This window comes from Oryctolagus cuniculus, chromosome 18, assembly GCF_051225735.1.
Source record: "Oryctolagus cuniculus isolate XC-2025 breed Fujian yellow rabbit chromosome 18, ASM5122573v1, whole genome shotgun sequence".
Taxonomy (NCBI): Eukaryota; Metazoa; Chordata; class Mammalia; order Lagomorpha; family Leporidae; genus Oryctolagus; species Oryctolagus cuniculus.
The window spans coordinates 54,823,751-54,848,540 of NC_142884.1; the positions used below are offsets into that span (position 1 = coordinate 54,823,751).

At 38.1% G+C, this 24,790-nt stretch overlaps 1 protein-coding gene across 9 annotated transcripts in view; it reads right to left on the minus strand.

Annotated features, from left to right (window-relative positions):
- CDH8 (cadherin 8) overlaps positions 1–24,790 on the minus strand; it is a 418,197-nt gene that overhangs the window by 1,181 nt on the left and 392,226 nt on the right. Inside the window, exons 11-13 of one of the 9 annotated variants that reach the window (XM_051846852.3) lie at positions 7,508–7,759; positions 5,334–5,516; positions 3,638–3,709 (exon numbers count right to left, since the gene is read on the minus strand). In XM_051846852.3, the coding sequence (XP_051702812.1) occupies positions 3,666–3,709; positions 5,334–5,516; positions 7,508–7,759 (479 nt within the window). In that variant the 3' untranslated portion in view covers positions 3,638–3,665. Of the gene's footprint in view, positions 1–3,444; positions 3,710–4,832; positions 5,517–7,507; positions 7,760–24,790 lie in introns of those variants that run through there. The other 8 variants (XM_070063302.2, XM_008257378.5, XM_051846850.3 and 5 more) reach the window with 8 other exon arrangements.

The window sequence follows — 24,790 nt, forward strand, 5'->3', positions numbered from 1 at the left end:
ATTAGCTTCATTTTTAAATTAAAAAATAAAGCTTGGTGCTGCCATCATTTTTAATTTTTTTATATCAACTATCTATTGTTCAAAAACATAGTTAACAAAATTATTGTCATTTAGTCCACCAAATCAGTGAGATTTTTAATACTTATCCTCTATAACAGTAGTACTGTGTCCAAAATACCAGTACTAGAACAACTTAAATATCAGGACTACGCCATAGAATACACAAAGGTATGTTGATTAAGAAGAAATTAACACAAATAAATGTCTATTTTAGCAGTAGACAATAAATACATTGTCTTTGGTAAAATCATAGAGAGTAATAATTATAATTGCAAGCAATATACTCAATACTGACCACCTGTCTCACATTGCAAAGGAATACTTATAGTAAATAAAATAGTATTGGAATTAAAGAAAAGTAATAGGAGAAAAACATTTCATGGAAAACATACTGTACAATTATTTACTCAACAAAATGTAATGATATATAGACATCTAATCTAGCTTCATAATATGATGCATTTACTTGTAATCTCAAGCATTATGAGCCACCATTATTTTTCAGAAATAACAAGTGTAGCTGAAACCTATTAACCTCAATATACTTGCTTTCAAATTCTGAATTAGATTCAGGAAAACAAAGAGACACCTTTCAGGTTTTTGGTAGCATTCGAGATCTTAAAAATTGTAAATACAAATTATCTACTATAATTTAATTGTGTAAAAATATGTGTATATAGGCTTATACATGTATGTAAGAATACATTATTTTAATGTGGATATTTATGTGTAGATTGTGCATTTATAGAGCTTCTATAGTGATGCCCACTGTTACCTTATCTTTTTGACTGACAATGATGGGATTTCAGTCATGCTCAGCCTTTCCGACAGTGCCAGTGATGGGATTTTTTGAAATCTTATTACTGGTTGCACTGCCCTGATCTCAGATGGAACTTTCAATCAAAAAGGCAATCAGAAGGTTATACATTCGTGAGATTCCCTGCAAAGCCAGTGATCGCATAATACAACTTGTTGGAAGGGCCTACTTGCCTCCAGTCCTTTTGTGGCTATAAAGAGTAATTGGCTACTTAGCTCTCAGCACCCGCTTTTCCTTCTCCAAAATACAGCATATCCCAGCACTCTGTTGAATCTCAGTGTGGAATCCAGCTGCTCCTAGGAGATTTCTAAGTCTCATGCAGAGACTTGTCTTACTTTAAGCATCTGATTAAGCAAACTCTCACAAAGACACATTTGTCTATTTCTAAGCATTCTTGCTTCACTGGTGATGCTGGTGAATCTAAGTTTTATTTTATATATACACATACACTTACACATTTTCCTCCAAAACATTTTCACTATGAAATTTGTGTCCACTCATCACAATTCTGTGCAGCAAATTCAACACATGAATTTAATTTATAGCATATTTTAACCACCCGATTATAAGCTATTTTTAAACTTGAGAAAACAGACTCAAAGAAATTATTATAAGGAATGTCTTTCTAATACAGTATAATAAATATAGGTGGAAGCTTAAGAGACATTTTTGCTATTTGATTTGGTCAAATAGAGTGGAGACTAAATTGATCCCATGAGTTTCTCAATCACCCAGGGAGGCATCTATTCTCCTGACAAGAACCTTGGATTGTGAGGTAAGCAGAGGAAGATAATTTTTGTTTCACTTGGTTCCAACTTAATAGCTCTTCTCCATTAGGTAGATAACCTTTGGGCAATGATAAGCTTTGAAGGTTGGAAAAAGACTAATCGTGGGACATCTAAAAATTCACAGACACGTTAAAATGCCTGTGGACTGAATGAGTTTTATTTGAAAAATAACCACACATGTATATATGCAAGACATATTTCACTGTTAATGGAACCAAAAAACAAAGCACAGCAATAAAAATAGTCACTTTGGTGAATTTTTAAATGCATTATTTTAAGAGTTGAGCATGTAGTACACAAATCCTAAAAAAAGATTGGGAACATCACTGTCCTTTTCTGGTAGGGGGAAGTTCTGGCAAATCTGTTGCTAAATTAAAAGCTTAGGTCAAATTGCATGCTCTGTGTGTGGGGGTGTGTGTAGATAAGTTTGTATATGTCTTTATACTTCAGATATTTATTTAAATTTGGGGTCCTCTTAAAGCACAGCTCACTCCTGTTATGAACATGGTATTACTCACTTAATCCCATATTTAAAAACCTTAAAGGAACTTTTAAGCACAAAATGCTGGTATGATGTTGGCAAAGAAAAATCAGTAGAGGATTCAGATTTTTGGTCTCTTTTTTTCTGGACAAAGTGAATTTTGAGACTATATTTTGGCGTCTGTTAACTAGCCATTATTATGTCTCATTCCTCTCCATGAAACACACTATCTGAAGATTATCCTATTGATTGCCAAGAATGGAGAAATAGACTTTATATTCTTGATTAAACAGGGTTTTTTTTTTTTTTCCTGTGAAACACATTTGTGTGTCTGTAATCCCCGGCACTTCACTGCATGTTACACTGGAAATGAATCTGATTAGCAGGAGAAACATTAAAACATACTAAGATATCCTTGGTTTATACTGTGTAAGATAGTCGGAATGTCACTATTGATTATTACTATAATTACTATGAATAATTTGCACTTATTACACATTTGTTGACACTGCTGATTTCTGGTTTATTTAAAGGTCAGTTTGGAACACTCTTTTCCTTTGAACCTCAAGAAGAAGTGTTCAATAGCCAACATGATTAGCATAAAATATGAACTGTGCTTAGCCAAAAGGAATTCAACACAGAGTTGATTAAACCCCTGGGTAGTTAAAATTATTAGTACATATTCAAACATTTTATTTCTGCCACAGTAAAGTCAAACTCCAGAAGTTGGTACCTTTAGTTTTTTTATGCCAAAGCCATGCTGTCTTTAGATATCCCAAAGACAATCATTGAGGACCACATCTGACTATTTTTGCCCATTTAGGCACTGCTCTAGTGGACAATCTTCCACTCAAGAACCCCTTGATGGACTGGCAGATATTTTCCCCAATCTGCATTCTAGTGCAAGGTTCTCTTGACAAATCATGCTTCCTGATTCCTGATTTTTTTAAGTTTTATCTCTGCAAACTTGTCTAAAGACTTTCCCTGATGGCTAGGCTACTGCCTCCCCCTTTTTTTTGTCTTTTCCTCCTAATTAAACCTAGTGTCTACTTCCAGAAACACCGAAATGACACAGCTGGGCCAGCCATTGGGCACTCCATGTTCCTTTAACATCCCTGCTGGTGTCTTGCTGTGTGTTCACTGGTAAGCCATTGTTTCTCCTCTACTTCTTTATAATAGAAATTTTTACAAATTAAAGTGGTTCTTGGGATGATTTGGTTGAACACATCAGAATTTTAGAGCTGATAATTCTGTTAATAAATCTTCATCTGGCTGAAAAAAATTGATGACAACAAAGGTATTTATAAAAATATATTTCACAAAGTAGGAAACAATACAGGAGTTTCTCTGAATACAATACATGGAGTAAATAAACAATATTGCATTAAAGCAAAGTATAAAATTAAAATGATCTGCATGTAATACTTGACTTTTATCATACATTTTCTACTCCTAAATGGCAGGATTGCATTACAAATTAGATATGCTCACATCTTCTAGTGCTGTTCTTTTTTGAAGTCTAAGACGTTCTGTGCATCACCATGAAGATCAGGGAGAAAAGTGCTAAAAATATAAGCAGTAAAATTATATACAAATCAGTACCTGCTCTAAAACAGTAGGGGCAACTTGAAATATGCTTACTGAGCAGGGCATTGTATGGTATCTAAAAGTCTAAGTGTAAATATTCACAGGATTCATTATATTTTCAGATGTTTGTGCTTGTAGTAAAAACACCAAATACTAGAATTATGAACAAAATAGAAAACAGTCTAAAAGTTTCTCTGGGAAAATGCTGTTCCTGCCATCACCAGTCACAATAACACTTCCTACTCTAAAGAGGCTATTAGCTCTCCTTTTGATAATATTGCCTGCCATACTTATCTCATCAAAATGTACATGTATTAAACATTCATTGTATATATATTTATATAAAACAATCTAAAGGATTATTAATGGATATAATTTAGGGTTTTCCCATATAGTCCCTTAATCTATAGATTACCAACCTTAATAAATAAAAGCATTAATGAACATCAATAAAATATTTATTTCGAGGATTAAACAAATAAATTCACGCGCTAGCAATAAAACCACCTGTCTCTTGTGTAGTCCACTGTGTGGTACAGTTAATCTTTGTGGAAGAAGATGAAGTGCAGGGAACGAGGAATCCTGTTTCTAGAAAACAAGCCTGTTTGAGTGGGATTTCTCTCCTCCCCACACTGAGCTGGCAATCCCCACCCTGGAATGGATTACGAACATGTGAATATTTTAAGGCTCGACACAATATTTAAGATGCTATCCAGTCTCTGGTGAGTGGGGCCAACAATTATGTACAATGTGTGGTCACCGTACCATATAATCTAGGAGGCCTCCCAAAACTCCGAAAGTCATAATGTACAGCAGACCAAGTATTGCTTTATCATTTGTGGCGGGATCCTTATTGGTGAAAGGGAAAAAAACCATTTGCATTCATAAAACTCCTTGCAGAAGATACGTATCAGCAGCAGATTCCTTGCAGATCCGTTTTTCTAAGAAAGCACCTTTTTAATTTTGATTTTTTTCCTCTTTTGAAACCATTTCTCTACAGATTAACCAGGATCCCAATCTTTGTCTGTGGTAGTCAAGTAAATATCAAATATCCAAAGACTTCTAGACACTCCACGTACTTAATTCACACTCCACAAGATTTATAACCTCCTAACATACACTTTTTATTTTAATTATTTTTTGGTTCAACATTAAAATGTGGTTGAGTTTATAGATGATTGGTGCTAAACTTGCCTCTAAAACAAATAGCCACATTGGTTGTACCTAAGGGGAGTGACCCTAGAATATTACAGAATGCTCAGTTCCATTGATTTATTTATAATCCACTGTCAAGTTTCTTTGTCACTTTCACCAACAGAGTAGAGTTCTCCCAGTCTCTTAAAACGGGGACCCCAGTCACTGAGGTAGTCAAAATTCTGGTCTGAGTCTGAAGTGGTGGACTCCAAGGAGCTGAGGGAGCCAGCCACAGACCCTCGGCCTTCATAGCCATAAATCTGAATGGAGTCATAAGGTGGGGCCGTAGGGTCATTATCTGCCTCGTGCAGCCTCACGTTTATAAATTCATCGACATCAACACCATTTGGAACTGGAGCGAGCCCTTGCCTTGGCATAAACTGCAAATCTGGTTTAATATCCTTACGGGGTAAAAATCCATTAATTCCATCTGGGTTTTGTAAAGTTGCAATGTCAAAAGCCTCCGTGTCCTCCTCCCCGCCTCCTTCGTCATCGTAGCGAATGATGTTTTCTCGCACATCTTCATCATCTTTGATAATTAGTGGCTCATTTTTATGCCGTCGCAGGGTTACAAACAACACCACAATGACTGTAGGAAAAATATTAAATGTCAGTTAGCCAAACTAGCATGTAATTTCACAAGCAACACACCATATATGTTAAGAGAGATGAGTATCTTTTTTAAATGAATGAGCACAGAGCTTTAACAATATTTATTAGGGAACTAAGCAAAATGCATTTCCAAAGGATGAGTCCCGAATTTTGAATAAAGACTGTTCCAGAATACTTCCGTTTATTAAATAGTGATAGAGTCAGATAAAAAGAATAGGTTTACATGTAGTCGTGATAAAAGCTACATTTCATACTGCCATCATCAGCTCTACACCTGATGTAAATTCGCAGAAATGGAAATTAGCACAGATAGCAACATGAACTTTGCTGGGTGTCTTGGGCGAGTCATTTAGCGTCCTTTGGTTCCAAGTCTCTCTTCTGTCAGGAAAAAGGAGAAGACTAGAAAGTATCTATTCTATTGTTTGTTTTAATTGTTTCTCAAGACACTCTTCATTAAGTAATAATCTTTCACAGTAAAAGTGAATGTGTGGAGGCCAGTGTTGTGGCACAGTGTACCCACTTGCAAAGCCAGCATCCCTTATGGGTGTCAATTCCTGTCTTGGCTGCTCCACTTCCAATCCAGTGCCCTGCTAATGGACTGAGAAAAGCAGCAAAAGACGGCCCATGTGTTTGGCTCCTGCCTCCCATCTGGGAGACCCGGAAGGAGTTCCTGGCCCTGGCTTCTTTTCAGCCACTTGGGGAGTGAACCAGTGGGTGGAAGATCTCTCTTTCTCTCCCTCTCCCTCTCCCTCTCCCCTCTCCCTCCCTTTCTCTTTTGCCCTTTTTATAACTGGTTCAAATAAGTAATCTTTAAAAAACAAAAGAGTGAATTTGTATAGGAAATCTGCAACTCTTCTATCTGCAAAGTAGATCCAAAGGTGGTGAAAGAGAAACCTGCCAGACCAAGCCAATCAAACTTAGGCTTATGGAGTAAAATAATGTTTAAAAGTGATACTTAATTCAGGGCATTAGCTGAGCAATACAGACATAATTGCAAAAACTGTACCTGACATGACCTTTACTCCAAGGTGTTTTATTCTTCAAGTCATAATATAACTCTCTTTGTTGATATTTTCTTGCAATCTAATCTCATAATTTTTAAAGATTTATTTTCTGTATTTGAAAGGCAGAGTTAGAGAGAGAGAAAGTCTTCCATCTGCTGGTTCATTCCCCAAATGGCAGTAATAGCCAGGACTTGGCCAGGTTGAAGCCAGGAGCCAGAAGCTTTTTCCAGGTCTCCCATGTTGGTGCAGGAGCCAAAGGAGTTTGGCCATCTTCCACTGCTTTCCGAGGTGCATAAGCAAGGAGCTGGATTGGAAGTGGAGCAGCCAGAACTTGAACCAGCACCCACATGGGATTGCTAACATCTCAGGAGGAAGCTTTACTTGCTATACCACAAAGCTGGCCCCTATAATTGTATTTTCAATGGAAAGGATATAGGTACTCTCCTTTAGTTTGTAACCTTCATTTTAATTTAATGTTAACATCATAAAATATGTAAGGAACATAATTTGGAAGAAAACATTTTTGTTTGCATGTTTTCTTTTTATCTTACCAAACATTGTGATAAGATGGACTCAGTAACCCATTAAAACATTTTTGGGTAAAAATTGTGGACATATGAAAGCCCCTGTATGCAGTACACAGCTGTGTATCAATGATCTCTTTTGCAATGGGTGCTGTGGTAACCACAGAAAGGTCCATGCGCACTTCCACCAAAGGATTATTCTTTGTTCATCTTTTCAGGGGTGTTGAGATTGAAAACGTCTTGAAAGTGTTTATCTACTTAGATGTCACAACTGTTTTCCTCTTCGTCTCCTCTTTGTGCTTTCAAAGTATGAAGAAAGAAGTTCCTTTTCCCACCAAAAGAATGCTGATGTCTGCCCAAGTCAGAGTTTGCTGCCCTTATTTATAGTCATTTATGAACCAGAAAAGTGGTGATCATTAGGCTATGAAAGAAATACGTACCAAGCAGCAAAATGATGCATGCTAATATAGCAATTAAAGCACCCATACTGAGGCCGATCGGAAGGACGTAAGCTTCAACATTACAAGACTGGACAACACCATCATTGCTGCAGCCACAGACCCGGATGGTCAGGGTGCTGGTGCTGCTCAGGGGAGGATTCCCACTATCACTGATTATAATCGGTAAGAGATAGACTTCTTGCTTCTGGCGGTTGAATCCATTATGCTTTGCCAAAATGCTGAGGGAATTATCTGGAAAAAGTGAAAATTACAATAATTTGCATAATTTCAAAATGGTTGCCTAAACAATGCAAGTGTTCCTAGTTCATAAATCCTCCGCAGACCTTAACAATCCCAGTTTGACTAGATCACTCCATCTGTCTCTCCCTCTGCCCACTTTTCAAATGGACATAACCCAAACATCTACACAATTATGGACTGAATGAAAGGGGCTTTATGACGAAAAAAAGGAGAAAAGATCTATTTTATAAAAGTATCTTTGGGGCAAGCACTGGGCTTAGTAGTTAGCATGTCCATGACCTCCATCAGAGCACCTGGGGTTGAGTGTCAGCTTCCCTCTTAATTCCAGTTTCCTGCTAATTCATGTTTTGGAAGGCCGCAAGACAGAGCTCCAGCAATGAGTTACTGCCCACACATGAGAGCCTGGGATTAATTTCCCAGGACCTGGTTCCAACCCCAGCTAGCCCCTATGGTGGGCATTTGGCCAGTGAAACATTGGATAAATGTTCTCCTTGTCTTTATATCTGTCTTTCTCTAACACACACTCTCTGCCTCTCAAATAAATGAATGACATCTTAGAATAATCTTTACATGTCCTTTCAGAAGACGCTCATCATTAGAACTCTATAAATTCAGAATTAAGTTAATTTTTTTCATTTTGCTTTATAAAGTTGACTGTAATTTAATCATATTTGCAACGTTTAGAAGCTTCTAAATTATGTTAAATTTATGACAACATGACTTATCATAGGAGAATCAGTCATGTCCTAGAGCATTTATATTTTTATATTTATATATTTTTAAAGATTTACTTATTTATTTTTGAAAGAGAAAGGCAAGAAGGAGAGGCAGAGCAGAGAGAGAGAGAGGTCTTCCATCTACTGGTTCACTCCCCAGTTGGCCACAATGGCTGGAACTGCGCCAATCTGAAGCCAGGAGCCAGAAGCTTATTCCGGGTCTCCCACACAGGTGCAGGGACCCAAGGACTTGAGCCATCTTCTACTGCTTTCGCAGGCCACAGCAGAGAGCTGGATTGGAAGTGGAGCAGCCGGGACTCAAGCTGGTGTCCATATGGGATGCCGGCACTGTAGGCAGCAGCTGTACCCACTACACCACAGCACCGGCCCCGATATTTATATATTTGTATATTTGTATATAAGCATCTAATATTTACACTAAAATGTAGTAAAATTCCCATTTTTTGGTAATTGGAGGAAATATGTCACATATATTAAAATTCTGTAGAGACCTATAGTGGATACACAAGTAAAAAAAAATGAGAAGTCATAGGTGGAGGTACTTCATTTTGCATATATCAAATATATATGTATATATTTGCATATATAAAATCTGGAGCAATATCTACTGACATTTGAGCAATAAACAGTTAAAGACATAATTCAGTTTGAAGTAAAATTAATCAGTGAGAAGTGATTGGTCCCATGTTAGCCCTATGATTATCAAAATTTCACCTCCAAGAAGAAATTTTTTGTTATTCATCTCCCATCTCATGAACTAAGTCACATTTTATGTATTATTTGTTATTCTATTTTCTCATTTTCAATAACAAAGAACATATATCTACTCAGAATAGGATACTAATTATCTCACTTTGTATTCTGACCAAGAGCACATAAACAAATATCTAGTTACTGTGCACAGTATTACTTGGGAAAATGATTATTTCAAGTGGGATTTTTTAAACATTGACAAATTTGAAGTCCTCAGAACACTGAACTACTTCCCTTGGAAAATTAAAATACTGATTCCAAATAACTGTTCCCAAATTTTGCTCATCAGTGTTCTGGTTTACAACAAATTCAAATAGGTGCACAGATATTCCATTCAAATGACCTTAAGTAAATGCAATTAATATTGCCTCTTACTACAATACTTGAATTTCCAAAAGATGGCAGCTATTCTCAGAAATAGGTGTATAATTATATTTATTTTTGCTTTCTTTATGATAGAAACAGGCCTATGATTCCTTGCTAGTAAGCAGTCAAACAGGAAAAGCACTATGAGTTAGTAATTTTTTCCTAAATTTCTTCTGGTCATGCCTCATTATATAGTGATTTTCAAAGTGAAAAGAGGTTTCTAATGAAGTTAAGCAGTAATATACCAAATGATCCAGTAATTTTTATTTCCATGACCTAAAAGGAAATACCAGTAAGTGAAAAGCAGGGGTACATTATCTCAAAACAGATACAGAATATATAGTTTATCTTATTTTCTGAAAATATGTGACAAGTTTGAGTACAGCTAATTAGTGCAAGGAACAGTTGTGGAAGATTTCATACACCATCGTTCAAAACAGAAGATAGGAATTGTTCTTCACAATGCAATTAATAAAATCACAATGAGACTTTTGTCTTTTTGTGGTTAACATTATATGAACAAATATCTTTGCATATTCTCTCTTTAAAACAGTCTATAATGATAATGTAGAAGCTGAAGCAGAAATGTTGCCTTTTTTCAGAACAAAGTTATCTGCTTTATTGCTTACAAAAGGATTGGTGAATCCAACAATAAACTCATATAATTTTTACTAAGTCCTAGAATTTGCGCAAATAAAATTGTTGACTGGGTAAAATTAGACTGAATCCTGTTAAGTTTTATCCTTTCAGCTCCAGACAACATCAATTCTGTTTGCTGACTCATTTTTATCTTTTGCTTTTATATTTATTATTGGTTTATTAGAATTTTTAGTTCAGACCAAATGCAATTTTCCTATGCTGTAGACACATCGAATATCATAGAATATCAGCAGCTTCACACAGTTCAACTTACTGTCTTATGAATCCATTTTTTAGCCTTACATGTTGCAAATATCTTCTACAAAGCTGTGGTTAGTACTTTAAAACTTACAGACTTTTTTGTTTCATTAAAATTTTAATGTAGTCAATTTTGTCAATCTCTTTTGCTTTCAAGACTTATTCATTTAAAAAACTTAATTATATAAAATCATTTTTCATACTGTTACTTTTCTCATATAGGATATTATATAAAATTGATTTTCTTTTTTATTCTAGTAATTGATTTTCTCAAGGTTAATTATGGAATAATTTATCCCTTGCCCACTGGTCTTCCTTGCACAGTCTTTCACAAATCAAAATTTGGTACATTCTTCCCCTTTTAGCAGATCTCAGTTTTGTCCCAATAGCATTTTTGTAACCCTGAATTAATACCATGCTTTTTATGTATGAGAATTTTATAATAAACCTTGATATTCATTATTTCAGTTTCCCTTACTATGTTCATCTTTAAGTATATCTTGACTGTTCTTACTCATTGGCCATTCTCTAACAAATACAGAATAACACTATCAAGTTCCATGAAAATTCTTATAGGAACTTTGATAGAAATTATTTTAAAATATAAAGCAATTTTGAAATAATTGACAATTTATGATCATCAACTTTCTATATGGAGATCAAAATTTCTTTATCTTTTTATGTCAATAATATGGTTTGTTCTAACAACAAAAGGTTTTCACTTCTTACATTAAAGGACACATTTTGTTGCTGTAGCAAATATCATGTTTTAAAATTATATTTTCAACTCATTGATTCTAGTATACAAAATGAAATTGCTTTATACATTTTCTATCCATTAATTTTAATTCTGATAATATTCTAAGATTCTTTTTACTTTAAAATATATGCAATCAGATAATTGACTATAGCTGATAGCATGAGGTGCTCCCCAGTCTCACTTCCAAAGAAGCTGCTAAGAATTACAAAAGGATAAACATTTTAGTCTCTGGAAAGTGTTCTGGGGCCAGCAGCACATGCAGAAGCATTTATTCAAGAAAACCTACTAGCACTTGGTAAGAACCATGAGACTGTTTGCACCATGATCTACTTCTACCTTTCCTTCTTTGAGCCAAATGAGATGGAAACCAGCCCAAAAGGTTCAGCCAAAAGCATAGGGTTCCTCTCCCCACAGTAACCGGTTACAGGTTTATTTTCTGAAGAAAGACAGGACATTTCATTCTATCGAAATTAGCATTCTACTCCTAGTTATCTGCCATTGAGTCTAAGTTCTGGGTCAGTGTGCCCAAGATGTTTAGACTCTTCCTCACAGTTCTCATTCAGGGGACAGAAGCTTTAAATGGGCCCTGCTCCAGTGAAATGTGTGGCCTCAATAGCTTTTGTCCTAGTCCATTCTACATCATGAGAGGCAGAGCAAAAAGACTTGAAACTATTGTCCTGTAGCACTGTATGTTGTGCCCCAATGCAGAGCTATCACTCAGAAAAATGTGCCGCGACATCCACCTGGCTCCAGAGTCAATAGCTCAGAGACTTTTTCCTAGGGGTTGTGTGATAGGGAATGCAGAGAATCTGGAAAAGAGAAACCTGGGAGGACCCCATCTGGGTCAGATCAAATCTGGAATTCTGGAAAAGGCAACTACCCTTTTTAAGGAGGGCCAGATTGAATGGGATTAATCAGCGCAGCAACTTCCACCCATGGGCAATTGTTGAAAACTACATAGAAATCATGTGGCAATTAGCATATTTAACCACTGGGTGGGGACAGGAAAGGAAACAAAGACAGCCCTACCAAAACCATCATTACTCTAGGATGACGATGGGCATGGTCGACGCTTCAGTCCTCTGAGCTGGAACATCAGAAGCTTAACACTGCAGAGAGGGAAGCAGATCTCTCTAAAATAATCCAACCAGTCATTTAACAAATAAACAAGCAAAGAGCATTAAGACACCCTTGCAGGGAACCAATGCCCAAGCTTGCTACATTATTGGAAATGTCAGGCTTCCAATAAAACATTATGACACCTGAAAAGAAACAGAAACCAACTGTGGGCCGGTGCCCCGGCTCACTATGCTAATCCTCCACCTGCTTCGTCGGCACTCCGGGGTTCTAGTCCCGGCTGGGGCGCCAGATTCTGTCCGGTTGCTCCTCTTCCAGTCCAGCTCTCTGCTGTGGCCTGGGAAGGCAGTGGAGGATGGCCCAAGTGCTTGGGCCCTGCACCCGCATGGGAGACCAGGAGGAAGCACCTGGCTCCTGGCTTCGGATCGGAGTGGCACTGGGCATAGCGGCCATTTGGGGGGTGAACCAACGGAAAAAGGAAGACCTTTCTCTCTGTCTGTCTCTCTCTCTCTCTAACTCTGCCTGTTGAAAGAAAGAAAGAAAGAAAGAAAGAAAGAAAGAAAGAAAGAAAGAAAGAAAGAAAGAGAAACTAACTGTGACTAATTGTAGGGAGGGAGAGGGAAAGAGGTGATGATAAAAGATACCATCCATGAGAACGGCTAAAGAGTAGATTAGGATTAGTAAGAAAGAAAGAAAGAAAAAAAGCCTTGAAGATTATTCATAAAGAAAGAATATGTAAGCCTGCACTGTGGCATAGCTGTGGCATAGCAGGTGGGTCTGCCACCTACAGTGCCGGCATCCCATGTGGGCATCCGTTCAAGTCCCGGCTGCTCCACTTCCCATCCAGCTCTCTGCTATGGCCTGGGAAAGAAGTGGAGGATTTCCCAAGGCCTTGGGCCCCTGCACCCACCCACATGCGTGCAGAGGAAGCTCCTGACCCCTGGCTTCCAATCGGTACAGCTCCAGACGTTGCAGCCAATTGGGGAGTGAACCAGCAGATGGAAGACCCCTCTCTCTCTCTCTCTCTCTCTCTCCCTCTCCTACTCTCTCTGTGTAACTCTGACTTTCAAATAGTTAAATAAATCTTTTAAAAAAGAAAAGAAAAAGAAAATGTAAGTTGAAGAAAACACAAAAGAAAAAATAAAGAAAATTGAACAGAGCCTCAGAAAAATGTGAGATAGCACTAAGTTCAACAAATGTGTGATCGATATACTAGAAGCAGAGGAGAGGGAAACAGGAACAGAAAACAGGGTTAAAAGCAAATTTTTGTAAAATTTTGGTCTATTTACCTAGAAAGCTCAACAAACTCCAACAGAGATTTAAAATAGCCACGTCACTGTAAAAATGTTGAAAGTGTACACCCTCTGATAAGTTAAGTATTTTTTTATTTATTTATTTATTTGGAAGTCATAATTACAGAGATAGGGAGAGACAGAGAGAGATTTTCCATCCACTGGTTCACTCCCCAGATGGCCAAAACAGCCAGGGCAACAGCCAGGAGCTAGGAGCTTCATCCAGGCCTCCCAAGTGGGTGGCAAGAGTGCAAACACTTAGGCCAGCGCCGCGACTCAATAGGCTAATCCTCCGCCTTGCAGCACCAGCACACCGGGTTCTAGTCCCGGTCGGGGCGTCGGATGCTGTCCCAGTTGCCCCTCTTCCAGGCCAGCTCTCTGTTGTGGCCCCGGGAGTGCAGTGGAGGATGGCCCAAGTGCTTGGGCCCTGCACCCCATGGGAGACCAGGAGAAGCACCTGGCTCCTGCCTTCGGATCAGTGCGGTGCACTGGCCGCAGGGCACCAGCAGCAGCGGCCATTGGAAGGTGAACCAACGGAAAAGGAAGACCTTTCTCTCTTTCTCTCTCTCTCACTGTCCACTCTGCCTGTCAAAAAAAAAAAAAAAAAAAAAAAGTGCAAACACTTGAGCCATCTTCTGCTGCTTTCTCAGGTACCTTAGCAGGGAGCTAGATTGGAAGTGGAACAGGAGGACACAAATAAGTGCCCATAAGGGCTACAGGAGTCGAAGGCGAAGATTTTACACACTATGCCGCAATGTAGGTCCTGAGTTTTTAGTAAGACAAAATTACCAGTTCTACCCTTCTGATGTTTTTTGTTTGTTTATTTTATCATAAACAGGCTAGACAGGATTACAATTCCCCCTTTCTAGTGGATTTTCTTCCTAGTCCTCTGATAGAATATTGGCTATTATTCTGCTCCCCCACTAAAACTGTGCATAAAAGGCCCCACACTGTCAAGTTTCTCTGGGCATTCCTCCCTTGGAGCCTCAGAGGTTTCTCACTTAAATAAATTTTGCTTTGCTCACTGTCAAAAATGAGAGAGAGAGAGAGAAAGAGAGAGAGAGAATTCATCATTTCCACAGAAATGTTTAATAGAAATAAGAGAAATCGGGGCCAGCATTTTGGTGCAGCAGGTTAAGCCACTGCCTGCGAGGGTGGCATCCTATATGGATATTAGTTCAAGTCCTGGCTGTTCCACTTCCTATCCAGCTCGCTGTTAATGCCCTTGGGAAAGCAGCAGAAGATGGCCCAAGTGCTTGGGCCCCTGCCAGCCATGTAAGAGACCCAAATGAAACTTCTGGCTCCTGGATTTGCCCTAGCTCAGTCCTGGCCATTGTGGCCATTTGGGGAATGAACCAGAGAATGGAAGATCTCGATCTCTCTCTCTGTCTTCCTCTATCTCTCCCTCTCTCTCTGCAACTCTTTCATCTTAAAAAACAAACAAAAGAATAAGGGAAATTAGGAAGAAGAGGAAAGTGGGATAACATTTAAAGTGTTTAAATACCTAAACTGCCAACCAAAAATCTAATCTAACAAAGGTATAGTTTAAAAACCGTGTGAAATGGAGCAATTTCCAGACGATTTCACCAGCAAGGCAAATTTAAAAAAATAGTAAATCCTAAAGGAAGGGAAATTTTCACAAGCAGACAAATTAGATAGATAAATCCTGCAGGAATTTCCTTCAGATTGAAGCAAATGGCCACAGATAGTAACTCAAACCCACATTTTAAAAACAGCTTCAGTAAAGATAATGATAATTAGGCAATTATAAAAGACATTATAATTGCACAATTTTTCTCCTTTTTTTGTCTTATGTCAAAGTGCAATATTGAAAGTGCAATATTGGAGTATTCAGTGCCATTTTTGAATTTCTAGATAACATATGTTCAACAATCTATTGTGTTATTCATATAAACAACTGGTCAGAAAGAATCAAGGAGACAGATAACTTAAAAAAGTTTTTATAAACTTACCATATCTAACATAGATTTATGAAATACTATACCCAACAGCAACAGGATAAACATTGTTCTCAAGTACACTTGGACCATTCTGCAGTTTAGACCATATGGTAGGCCATAAAACAAGCATCAACAAATTTAAAATGGTAAGTAATACAAAAATGTCCTCTGACTACATTAGATATAAATTAGATATAAAATTAGATATAAATAATAAAAATAACTTGGAAAATTCACAAATATTTTAAAATTAAACAAAACAATGAACACCTCAATAGCCAGTATATCAAAAGAAGAAAATTAAATGAAAATTAGAAAATATTACCAAGGAAATCAAATTTGAAAATATTACCAAGCAAACCAAAAACTTTGAGGTACAACTAAAGTACTTGTTAGACCTAAATTTATAGATTCCGATGCCTAAATTAAGAGAGCAGAAAGATCTTAAATCAATTACCCTTTTTTTTTATCTTAAGACATTGAAAAACACAAATACAGTTAGCTTAATGTAGCCAGAAGAAAAGAAATTACAGTTGCATCATATTGTCAGTGAAGGATTATTCCAAAACTACCTATAGATAGAAAAATCTAGGGATGCTAAAGTTGTTTATGTAAAATGTTGTAGTATTTGAGTTTGACCTATATGTAGTCCCCTTTGTACTTTAAGTCATCTCTAAATTACTCAAAATATCTAGCACAATATGAATGACATATAAATAATCAATAAAGTATATTATTCAGAGAATAATGAATGGAAGAATGTGTGCATATATTTGGTACAGACACAATGTTTTTCAAATAAATTGATTGAATCCTTGATTGTGGAATCTGAAAATACATAGAGTTGACTGTATTATGAATACAGAGAAAATAAATGAAATAGAAAACAAAGAAAAACATATATGGTCATATTTAGAATATGTATAGTCATATATTCTCTGTAAATTAAGGATTTTTACTCATGTCATCCCAAGCATTGTTGCTTCTATTTACTTTTCTTATTTTATACTGACTAGTATATCTAAAACAATTTTGAGCAACAGAACCAATTTCTTCTTGATTTTTTTAACTTTTATTTAATGAATATAAATTTCCAAAGTACAGCTTATGGATTACAATGGCTTCCCCCCCATAACGTCCCTTCCACCCACAACCCTCCCTTTTTTAAAAAGACTTTTGGCTTTCAGCATTTAGTAAGAATTGACGGTGCTCATTAGAAGGTATTTTTGTTGTTATCTGTTTACCTAAATTCCCATTTTTCTCTTTAATTTCTCTTTTATTTAGTTTTTTTTATCCCAATAATGTAAAGGAAAAGTGTAGTTACAGGTGTAGCTGTCCACTACTTCCAAATTTGGCTTTAATTTTACTATTGCATTAACTAAAAACCTTGGTTTTAGTTCTTCCTATTTCCATGCACTTCTGTTCTATATCTTCTTGGTATCTCTCTGTCTTATCCTGATTTCCCCCTTGTGGCTTCTTTTCCTGCTTATTGCATTTATGACACTTACTTTATCTTCAGGATGCCTGGCCTGAAGCGCCAGCATCTGGTATGGGCGCCGGTTCTAGTCCTGGCTGCTCCTCTTCCTATCCAGCTCTCTGCTATGGCCTAGGAAAGCAGTAGAAGATGGCCCAATTCCTTGGGACCCTGCACCCAAATGGGAGACCCGGAAGAAACTGCTGGCTCCTAGCTTCGGATCGGCACAGCTCTGGCCATTGCGGCTATCTGGGGAGTGAATCAGCAGATGGAAGACTCTCTCTCTCTCTCTCTCACTCTCCCTCTCTCTCTCTCTCTCTGCCTCTCCTTCTCTCTGTGTGTAACTCTGACTTTCACGTAAAAAATAAATAATAGGTTTTTCTGAAGCTAGAGGATAGTTTTACAAAATGTCTTTTAAAACTGGGTGGACTGCTGGGGCCAGCATTGTGGTGCAACCGGTAAAGCTGCCCCACATGATGCCAGCATCCCATATAGGTGTCTCAGATGCTCTGCTTCTGCTTCTGATCCAGCCCCCTGCTAATGGCCTGGGAGAGGCAGTAGAAGATGGCCCAAGTGCTTTTGGGCTCTTGCAACCTACATGGAAGACCCAAAAGAAGCTCCTAGCTCCTGGCTCCTGGCTCTGGGATTCGACCTGGCCCAACCTCAGCTGTTGAGGTCATCTGGAGAGTGAACCAGTGGGTGGACAATCCTTCCCTCCATATTCTTTCAAATACATAAATCAATCTTAAAAAAAAAAAAATAGGTGGGCTACCACCAGTTGGTTTTCCCTAGGATGGAATAATACCCAAGTAGGTAGACTAATATCCCAACAATACAGTTGTACTGCATTGAGATAGAGAGAGACCTTTACCTTGTCACCAAGATCTACAGCATCCTTAACAGATGAAACATTCAAATATTTTATTTTCTTAGTTATCCAAGTTACAATTTTCTTACTTTCTCATCTTCTTGGAATGCTTTACTTAGGAGCACTATACCAAGGAGAACAATGAATCTGTTTTCAGAAAATTTCTTCATACCATTTATTTATTTATTTATTTATTTATTTTTTTGCTAATAATCAAAAGAAAGACATTGCTGGTGAGCTTCTAAAGTGAACTTAATAGTACCAGGAATGCCTCAAACAACATCATTCCTAAAGCAGTGGTTGAGTGAAGTTCATTCTTCCTTGGCTAAGAAATACCATGTAAAGAAATAAAGATGGAACCCAGAAACAAAAACCAGTTTTAAATATGTAGGCTTTGGGACAGTGCTTGGTGCGGTAATTGAGATGTGTGGGAGCCTGCTTCCTATGTTGGAGTTCTTGCTTCAAGGCTCAGATACACTGCTTTGCACTCCAGGAGACACCAAGCAATGACACAAGTACTTGGGTTCCTGACACCATGTGATAAACACTGATTCTGGGCTCCCGGCTTCTTCAGCTTACAATTCTGTCTGTTGTGCACATTTAGGGCATGGGCCAGTGGATGAAATATCTTTGCCTCTCTGTCTTTCTTCCTCTTTGTCTATCTCTTTCCATCTCTCTCTCTCTCCCTCTCTCTCTCTCTCTCTCTCTCTGCCTTTCAAATAACTAAGATTTTAAAAATAAAATAAATTAAAATAAAACCTTTAAAAAACAATGTATAGCCTCCTTAGTTTCAAACAGTATAGTTTTTATAATCTATTTTTAGAAATTATCTGCTATAATTTATTAGAAATTATGACAGAAAATCAAAGGCAGTCACCTTAAAATTAGTTTATAAGATTTTGAAATTACAGAAATAAATTGGTAATGTCAAATAAAATGTGTGTATTATCTTACTAAATATAAGGCCAATGAGGAAGTTTATCCTTAGTTATAGATCTGTTTCCAGTCTCCAATGCAAGACTTGGTATAGTGCAAAGATTTACATAATATTGGTTCTAATGCCTAACCAACTTTTATTTGAAAATTGGTTTCATTCCAAAGAGGTGAACATCAAACAGATTCATTAGAATTGAGAAATGTCTAAAAATACCTAGCAAATGAAACAGTAAGTGAGGGGGCAGCTATGTGGCATAGCTGGTAAAGCCACCGCCTGCACTGCCAGCATCCCATATGGGCGCTGGTTCGAGACCCAGCTGCTAAACTTCTGATCCAGCTCTCTGCTATGGCCTGGGATAGCAGTAGAAGATGGCCCAAGTCCTTAGGCCCCTGCATCCATGTGGGAGACCCTGAAGAAGCTCCTGGTTCTTGGCTCCAGCCATTGCATCCATCTGGGGAGTGAACCAGCAGATGGAAGACCTCTCTCTCTCTCTCTCTGCCTCTCCTTCTCTCTCTGTGTAATTCTTTCAAATAAAATAAATAAATCTTTAAAAGAAAGAAAGAAAGAAAGAAAGAAAGAAAGAAAGAAAGAAAGAAAGAAAGAGTAAATGAGTTTTCATCTGCCTATCTATCTACCCATGCATTCACCAATTGTTTCATCTATCTATATAATCTAGTAAGAATTCCTGTTACTGAATAAAAACTAAATCCTGTGAACATATAATACTTGAATAATCATGTCAACAGAAGTGGAGTGTTGAGGCTGACATTGTGGCATGCAGGCTAAGCCACCACCTTTGATGCTGGCATACCTTATCAGAGTGCCAACAGAGTTCCAGTTGCTCTGTTTCCTATCCAGCTCCCTGCTAATGTACCATGGAAACCAGAGGAAGATGGCCCCAGCACTTGGACTCCTGCCACCAATGTGGGAGACCAGCATGGAGTTCCTGGCTCCTGAATTCTGCCTGACCCAGCTCTGCTGTTGTGCTCACTTGGAGATTAAACCAGCAGATGGAAGATCTCTGTCTGTGTCTGTCTCTTCCCTTCTCTGTCACTTTAATTTTCAGATAGATAAATAAATGGATAAGTAAGTAGGTAAAACCTTTTTTAAAAAAAGAAACATAATGTCACAGATGATAGGTAGGTAGGTAGGTAGGCAGATAGATACATACATACATACATAGATTTCTCAAGCTTGAGATCCCATCATGCTCTTTCTTTTTATGTGCTAGCCACTCTGGTCTTTTGTGAATCAATTATCTTCCCTTCTCAGGGTTTTTATTTGCTCATTATTCTGATGAACAGTATCTCTTATCCTTAGCTACAGTTAAAATGGTGGATATTTATGAATTCTTTTCATGTCTGTACTTGAAAAGCATTTGTTTGTGGATAATTTCATTCACAATTTGTCCTAAGTATCTCTGGATCCATTAGTTATATGATATTACAAAATCTTAATTCTTTCATGAAAACATTATTACAGGGGCCAACACTGTGGTACAGCGGTTTAAAGCCCTGGCTTGAAGCGCCAGCATCCCATGTGGGCGCCGGTTCTAGTCCTGGCTGCTCCTCTTCTGATCCAGCTCTTTGCTGTGGCCTGGGATAGCAGTGGAAGATAGCCCAAGTCTTTGGGCCCCTGCACCCATGTGGGAGACCTGGAAGAGGTTCCTGGCTTCGGATCAGCACAGCTCCTGCTGTTGTGGCCAACTGGGGAGTGAACCAGCGGATGGAAGACCTCTCTCTCTCTCTACCTCTCTCTGTGACTCTGTCTTTCAAATAAATAAAAAAAAATCTTGAAAAAACAACAACAAACATTATCATACAGACATGGTATAGTAATGGAATATGAATGATCCTAGATGATACCGGGACTGGATAAATAAAATAGGAAATTTCCAAGAAACAAATAATCAATATAAGCTGTATAATAAGTATTCAGCAAATATATGTTGAATAAATACATGACTAATCATAGCCCACACCTTTGTAGCTCATATTTATTTTCTTTACCATTATTTCTTATGGGGTTTATATGTGGTGCAAAGTAAATCAGGAAGAGAGTTCAATTTCAAGCTATTGGAAAGCTTATATAGCCTAGGGCTATATATGGAAATAAAGAGAAATACTGACCCATTTCCAAGTCTTTCTTTGAGCATGCCTCATATCATGATATGTGAGCAATAAACTGAGGATGCCTAGGTTCAAAAAGAGAAGGCTGAGAATGAGAAACAGAGAGGGAAACCTGCTCAAAATATTGGAAACCCAATCATGATAAAGAGGCACACACTAGAATTTTTCTTTCACTGAGCTGAAATTGGATACCTTAGTCCTTTATTCAGAGAGATATAAAAACTGAATAAGCAACTCCTATGATTCATCTGGAAGAAATTTCTTCTTTGACTATTCACATTTGGCATTTGAAATGTTGGGAGACAGAAATCAAAGAATATGCTCACCTTCAACAATACTATTCATATCATCTTTATTATTTATAATATAATTATTTGTTTGAGAAAATCAGGCAGTAAGTATTTGTTATGCACTAAATGTCTATGTCTCCTCCAAATTTGCATGTTGAATCCATAATCCCCAGTGAGGCTGTACTTGGGCAAGGGCTTTTAAGGAAGTTTAAGTTACAGTTAAATGTGGTCATAGGTTTATCTGATCCTATGTGATTAGCATCCTTCCAAGAAGAGACACCAAGGAGCTTTGCCTTGTTCTTTCTTTGTCTCTGTGGGTTCACTAACGAGAAGGCGTGTGAGGACTTGCCAAAGGAAACGCTGCCTAGTAGTGAAGAGATGAGGCCTCAGAATGCAGCTCACCTAGCCAGCATGTCCATCTTGGAATTCTAGCCTTCGAGAGATAAATTTAACTTGTTTGAGACACATAGGCTGTGGCATTTTGTTGTAACAGTAGATTAAGACAGTGTTGTAATTACTAATAGACTCCATATGTGCATTCCATATATAAGATTGTCTATCTAGGTAACTCTTCCATTTCAGTTAATTTATCCCAAAGGCTGTCCTCCCTCTCTCTCTTCCTCCCATCCTTTCTTGCTGCTCCTTCCTTCCCTCCTCCCTTCCTTCCTCCATCTGCCCTTCCTTCTCTCCCTTTCTTCCTATTTATTCTCTTTATATTTTTAATAAAACAAGACTGGCCATTGTTTTTATTGTTATTGTTTAAATAACCCATGACCTTTTCATATGTTTTTTTTCCAGATAAAATAAATCTGGCAAGACAAAGTATTTGTTTTACTATCATTTGTCATTGCTCTGATTCAGAAATTTTACTTTGGCTTAGGTTTGATGTATTGAAAATAATGAAGCTATGGTTGTCCTTGTAGATGCAAACAAGAATAAATAGGAGTGAAATTTAATGAAAGTACTTGCCAGACAGTTACTTATTTCCAAATAAATAGGTGAAAAGAGGATCAGTAGATATTGTGCCTTTTTGAAAAATGTTTTCTGTCATTTTAGTTGCACATAAAATTCAAATTTTCCTGGTCAATTCAAATGGTATGGAAATGTTAAAAAGGTCAAAGTAGGACAAACAGGGGCTAATGCCATGATATAGCTGCCGCCTGCAGTACCGGCATCTCATATGGGTGCCAGTTCAAGTACTGGCTGCTCTACTTCCAGTCCAGCTCTCTGCTATGGCCTAAGAAAGCAGTGAGGGTGGCTCAAGTCCTTGGGCCTCTGCACCCCCATTGGCGACCCAGAAGAAGCTCCTGGCTCCTGGCTTTGGATCCACGCAGCTCTGGCCATTGCTGCCAACTGGGAGTAAACCAGCAGATGGAAGACCTCTCTCTCTCTCTAAGTCTCTTAGACTTGGCCTCGCAGGATGCCTGCATCCCATATCAGAGAGTCTGAGTTCAAGCCCTGGCTTCTCTCCTGATTCCAGCTTGCTACCAACGAGTACCCTGTGAGTATTTGAGTAATGCTCAAGCATTTGAGTCCCTGACACCCACTTGGGAACCATATTCCGTATATTCACTTCCCAGCTCCTGGCCTTGGCCTGGCCACACCACAGAAGATGAGGGCATTTGGGGAGTCTGTGTCTGTCTCTCTCATCTCTCTGTCTATTCATTCTTCTCTCTGTCTTTAAACAAATAAAGCAAATCAATTATAATTTTAGCAAAATAAATAAAAATGCCCCACAGGCTCTTTCTGCATTCCAACCATCTAGCATTAGAATTCAGAAAGAGCTGTATGTTTATCATTTTGGAGTGGAAATTGTCACTCTACACAACTTAGGACTCGTTCAGTTGTCTATAAAATTTAAACAAAGTCTATAACATTTTAAGAAGGTAACTTACCATTTTAAAATTAACATAATGCAATTTTTTAGATTGTTTGATAGAAATTTGTCCATGTAAGATGTTTCCTACTGTATCTGTCTTCTTGTTTTTGATGTTGCTTATCTGAATTTTATGGTGGGTGGAGGAATATTAGCATAGTGTCCTGAGTCATGACACCAAAAAAGATGTGTCTACATCCTTCCTTGGAACCCGTGAACATCACCTTATTTGGAAAGGATTTTTGTAGGTAATTAAGAATTTTGAAATAAGTTGTTTTTTAAAAAAAGTTTTTTTTTAAATATTTATTTTTATTTATTTGAAAGACAGAGTTACACAGAGAGGTAGAGACAGGTTTACTGGTTCATTCCCCAAATGACAACAAAGGCCAGAGACGAACCAATCTGAAGCCAGGAGCCAGGAGCTTCTTCCAGGTCTTCCACATGGGTGCAGGGGCCCGGGGATTTGGGCCATCTTCTACTGCTCTCCCAGGCCATAGCAGAGAGCTGGATTGGAAAAGGAGCAGCCGGGCCTTAACCCGGCACCCATATGGGATGCTGGCACTGCAGACAGGAGCTTTAATGCAGCGCCAGGCCCCTATAGCATGTGTTTTCCTAAGCATGAGACAGAAGATTTGACACAAAGAAAAGGAAGAGGCAATGTGACCTCTGAGGCAGAGATTGACATGATGTGACCATTGCTCCAGGCATGACTCTAGCCACCAGGAGCTGGAGGGCATAGAGAATGGATTCTTCCCTAGACTTTCTGGATGGGACATGGCCCTGTCAGAGTCTTGGCTTCAGATTTCCGGTCTCTAGAATTCTGAGATGATAAATTTCTATTGTCTTCGAAAACAAACACAATAGGAAAGTTTTATATATATATATATGAATATATATATGATGTATTAAATTACGGCAAGGCATTCTTATCCTCATTTTACATATGCAGAATGGGATTTTGGAAAAATGTGACTTGTCCAAGGTTTCTCAGCTGGAGGCTAAGAATTACAACCGAGTCTACAATCACTCTGTCACTTTGACAAAAGTTACCTCAAAAGGCAAGGGGAGATGGCTCTAAGAATGTTAAAGCTGAAGGCTAGAAGAAAAAAAAAAAAAAAAACAAAAAAACAAAGTTTACTGTGAGAGGGTTACCATGTCATATCAGTTTTGTTGAAGAAAAGAAAAAATTAGGGGCCAGCGCTGTGGCGCAGTGGGCTAAGCCTCCACCTGAGGTGCCGGCATCCCATATGGGCACTGGTTCATGTCCTGCTGCTCCTTTTCCAACCCAGCTCTCTGCTATGGCCTGGGAAAGCAGTAGAAGATGGCCCAAAGTGCTTGGGCTCCTGACTCCACCTGGGAGACCTTGAGGAAGCTCCTGGCTCCTGGCTTCAGATCAGCCTGGCTCCAGCCACTGTGGCCATTTGGGGAGGGAACCAGCGGATGGAAAATCTTGCTCTCTGTCTCTCCTTCTCTCTGTAACTCTGCCTCTGAAATACATGAATAAATCTTTTAAAAAAATTAAGTGATCAGGATACTGATAGAGATGACTATGCTATTTTTAGAGACATTTAAAAAATATTCAATGCAATATTCTATAGATTGAAA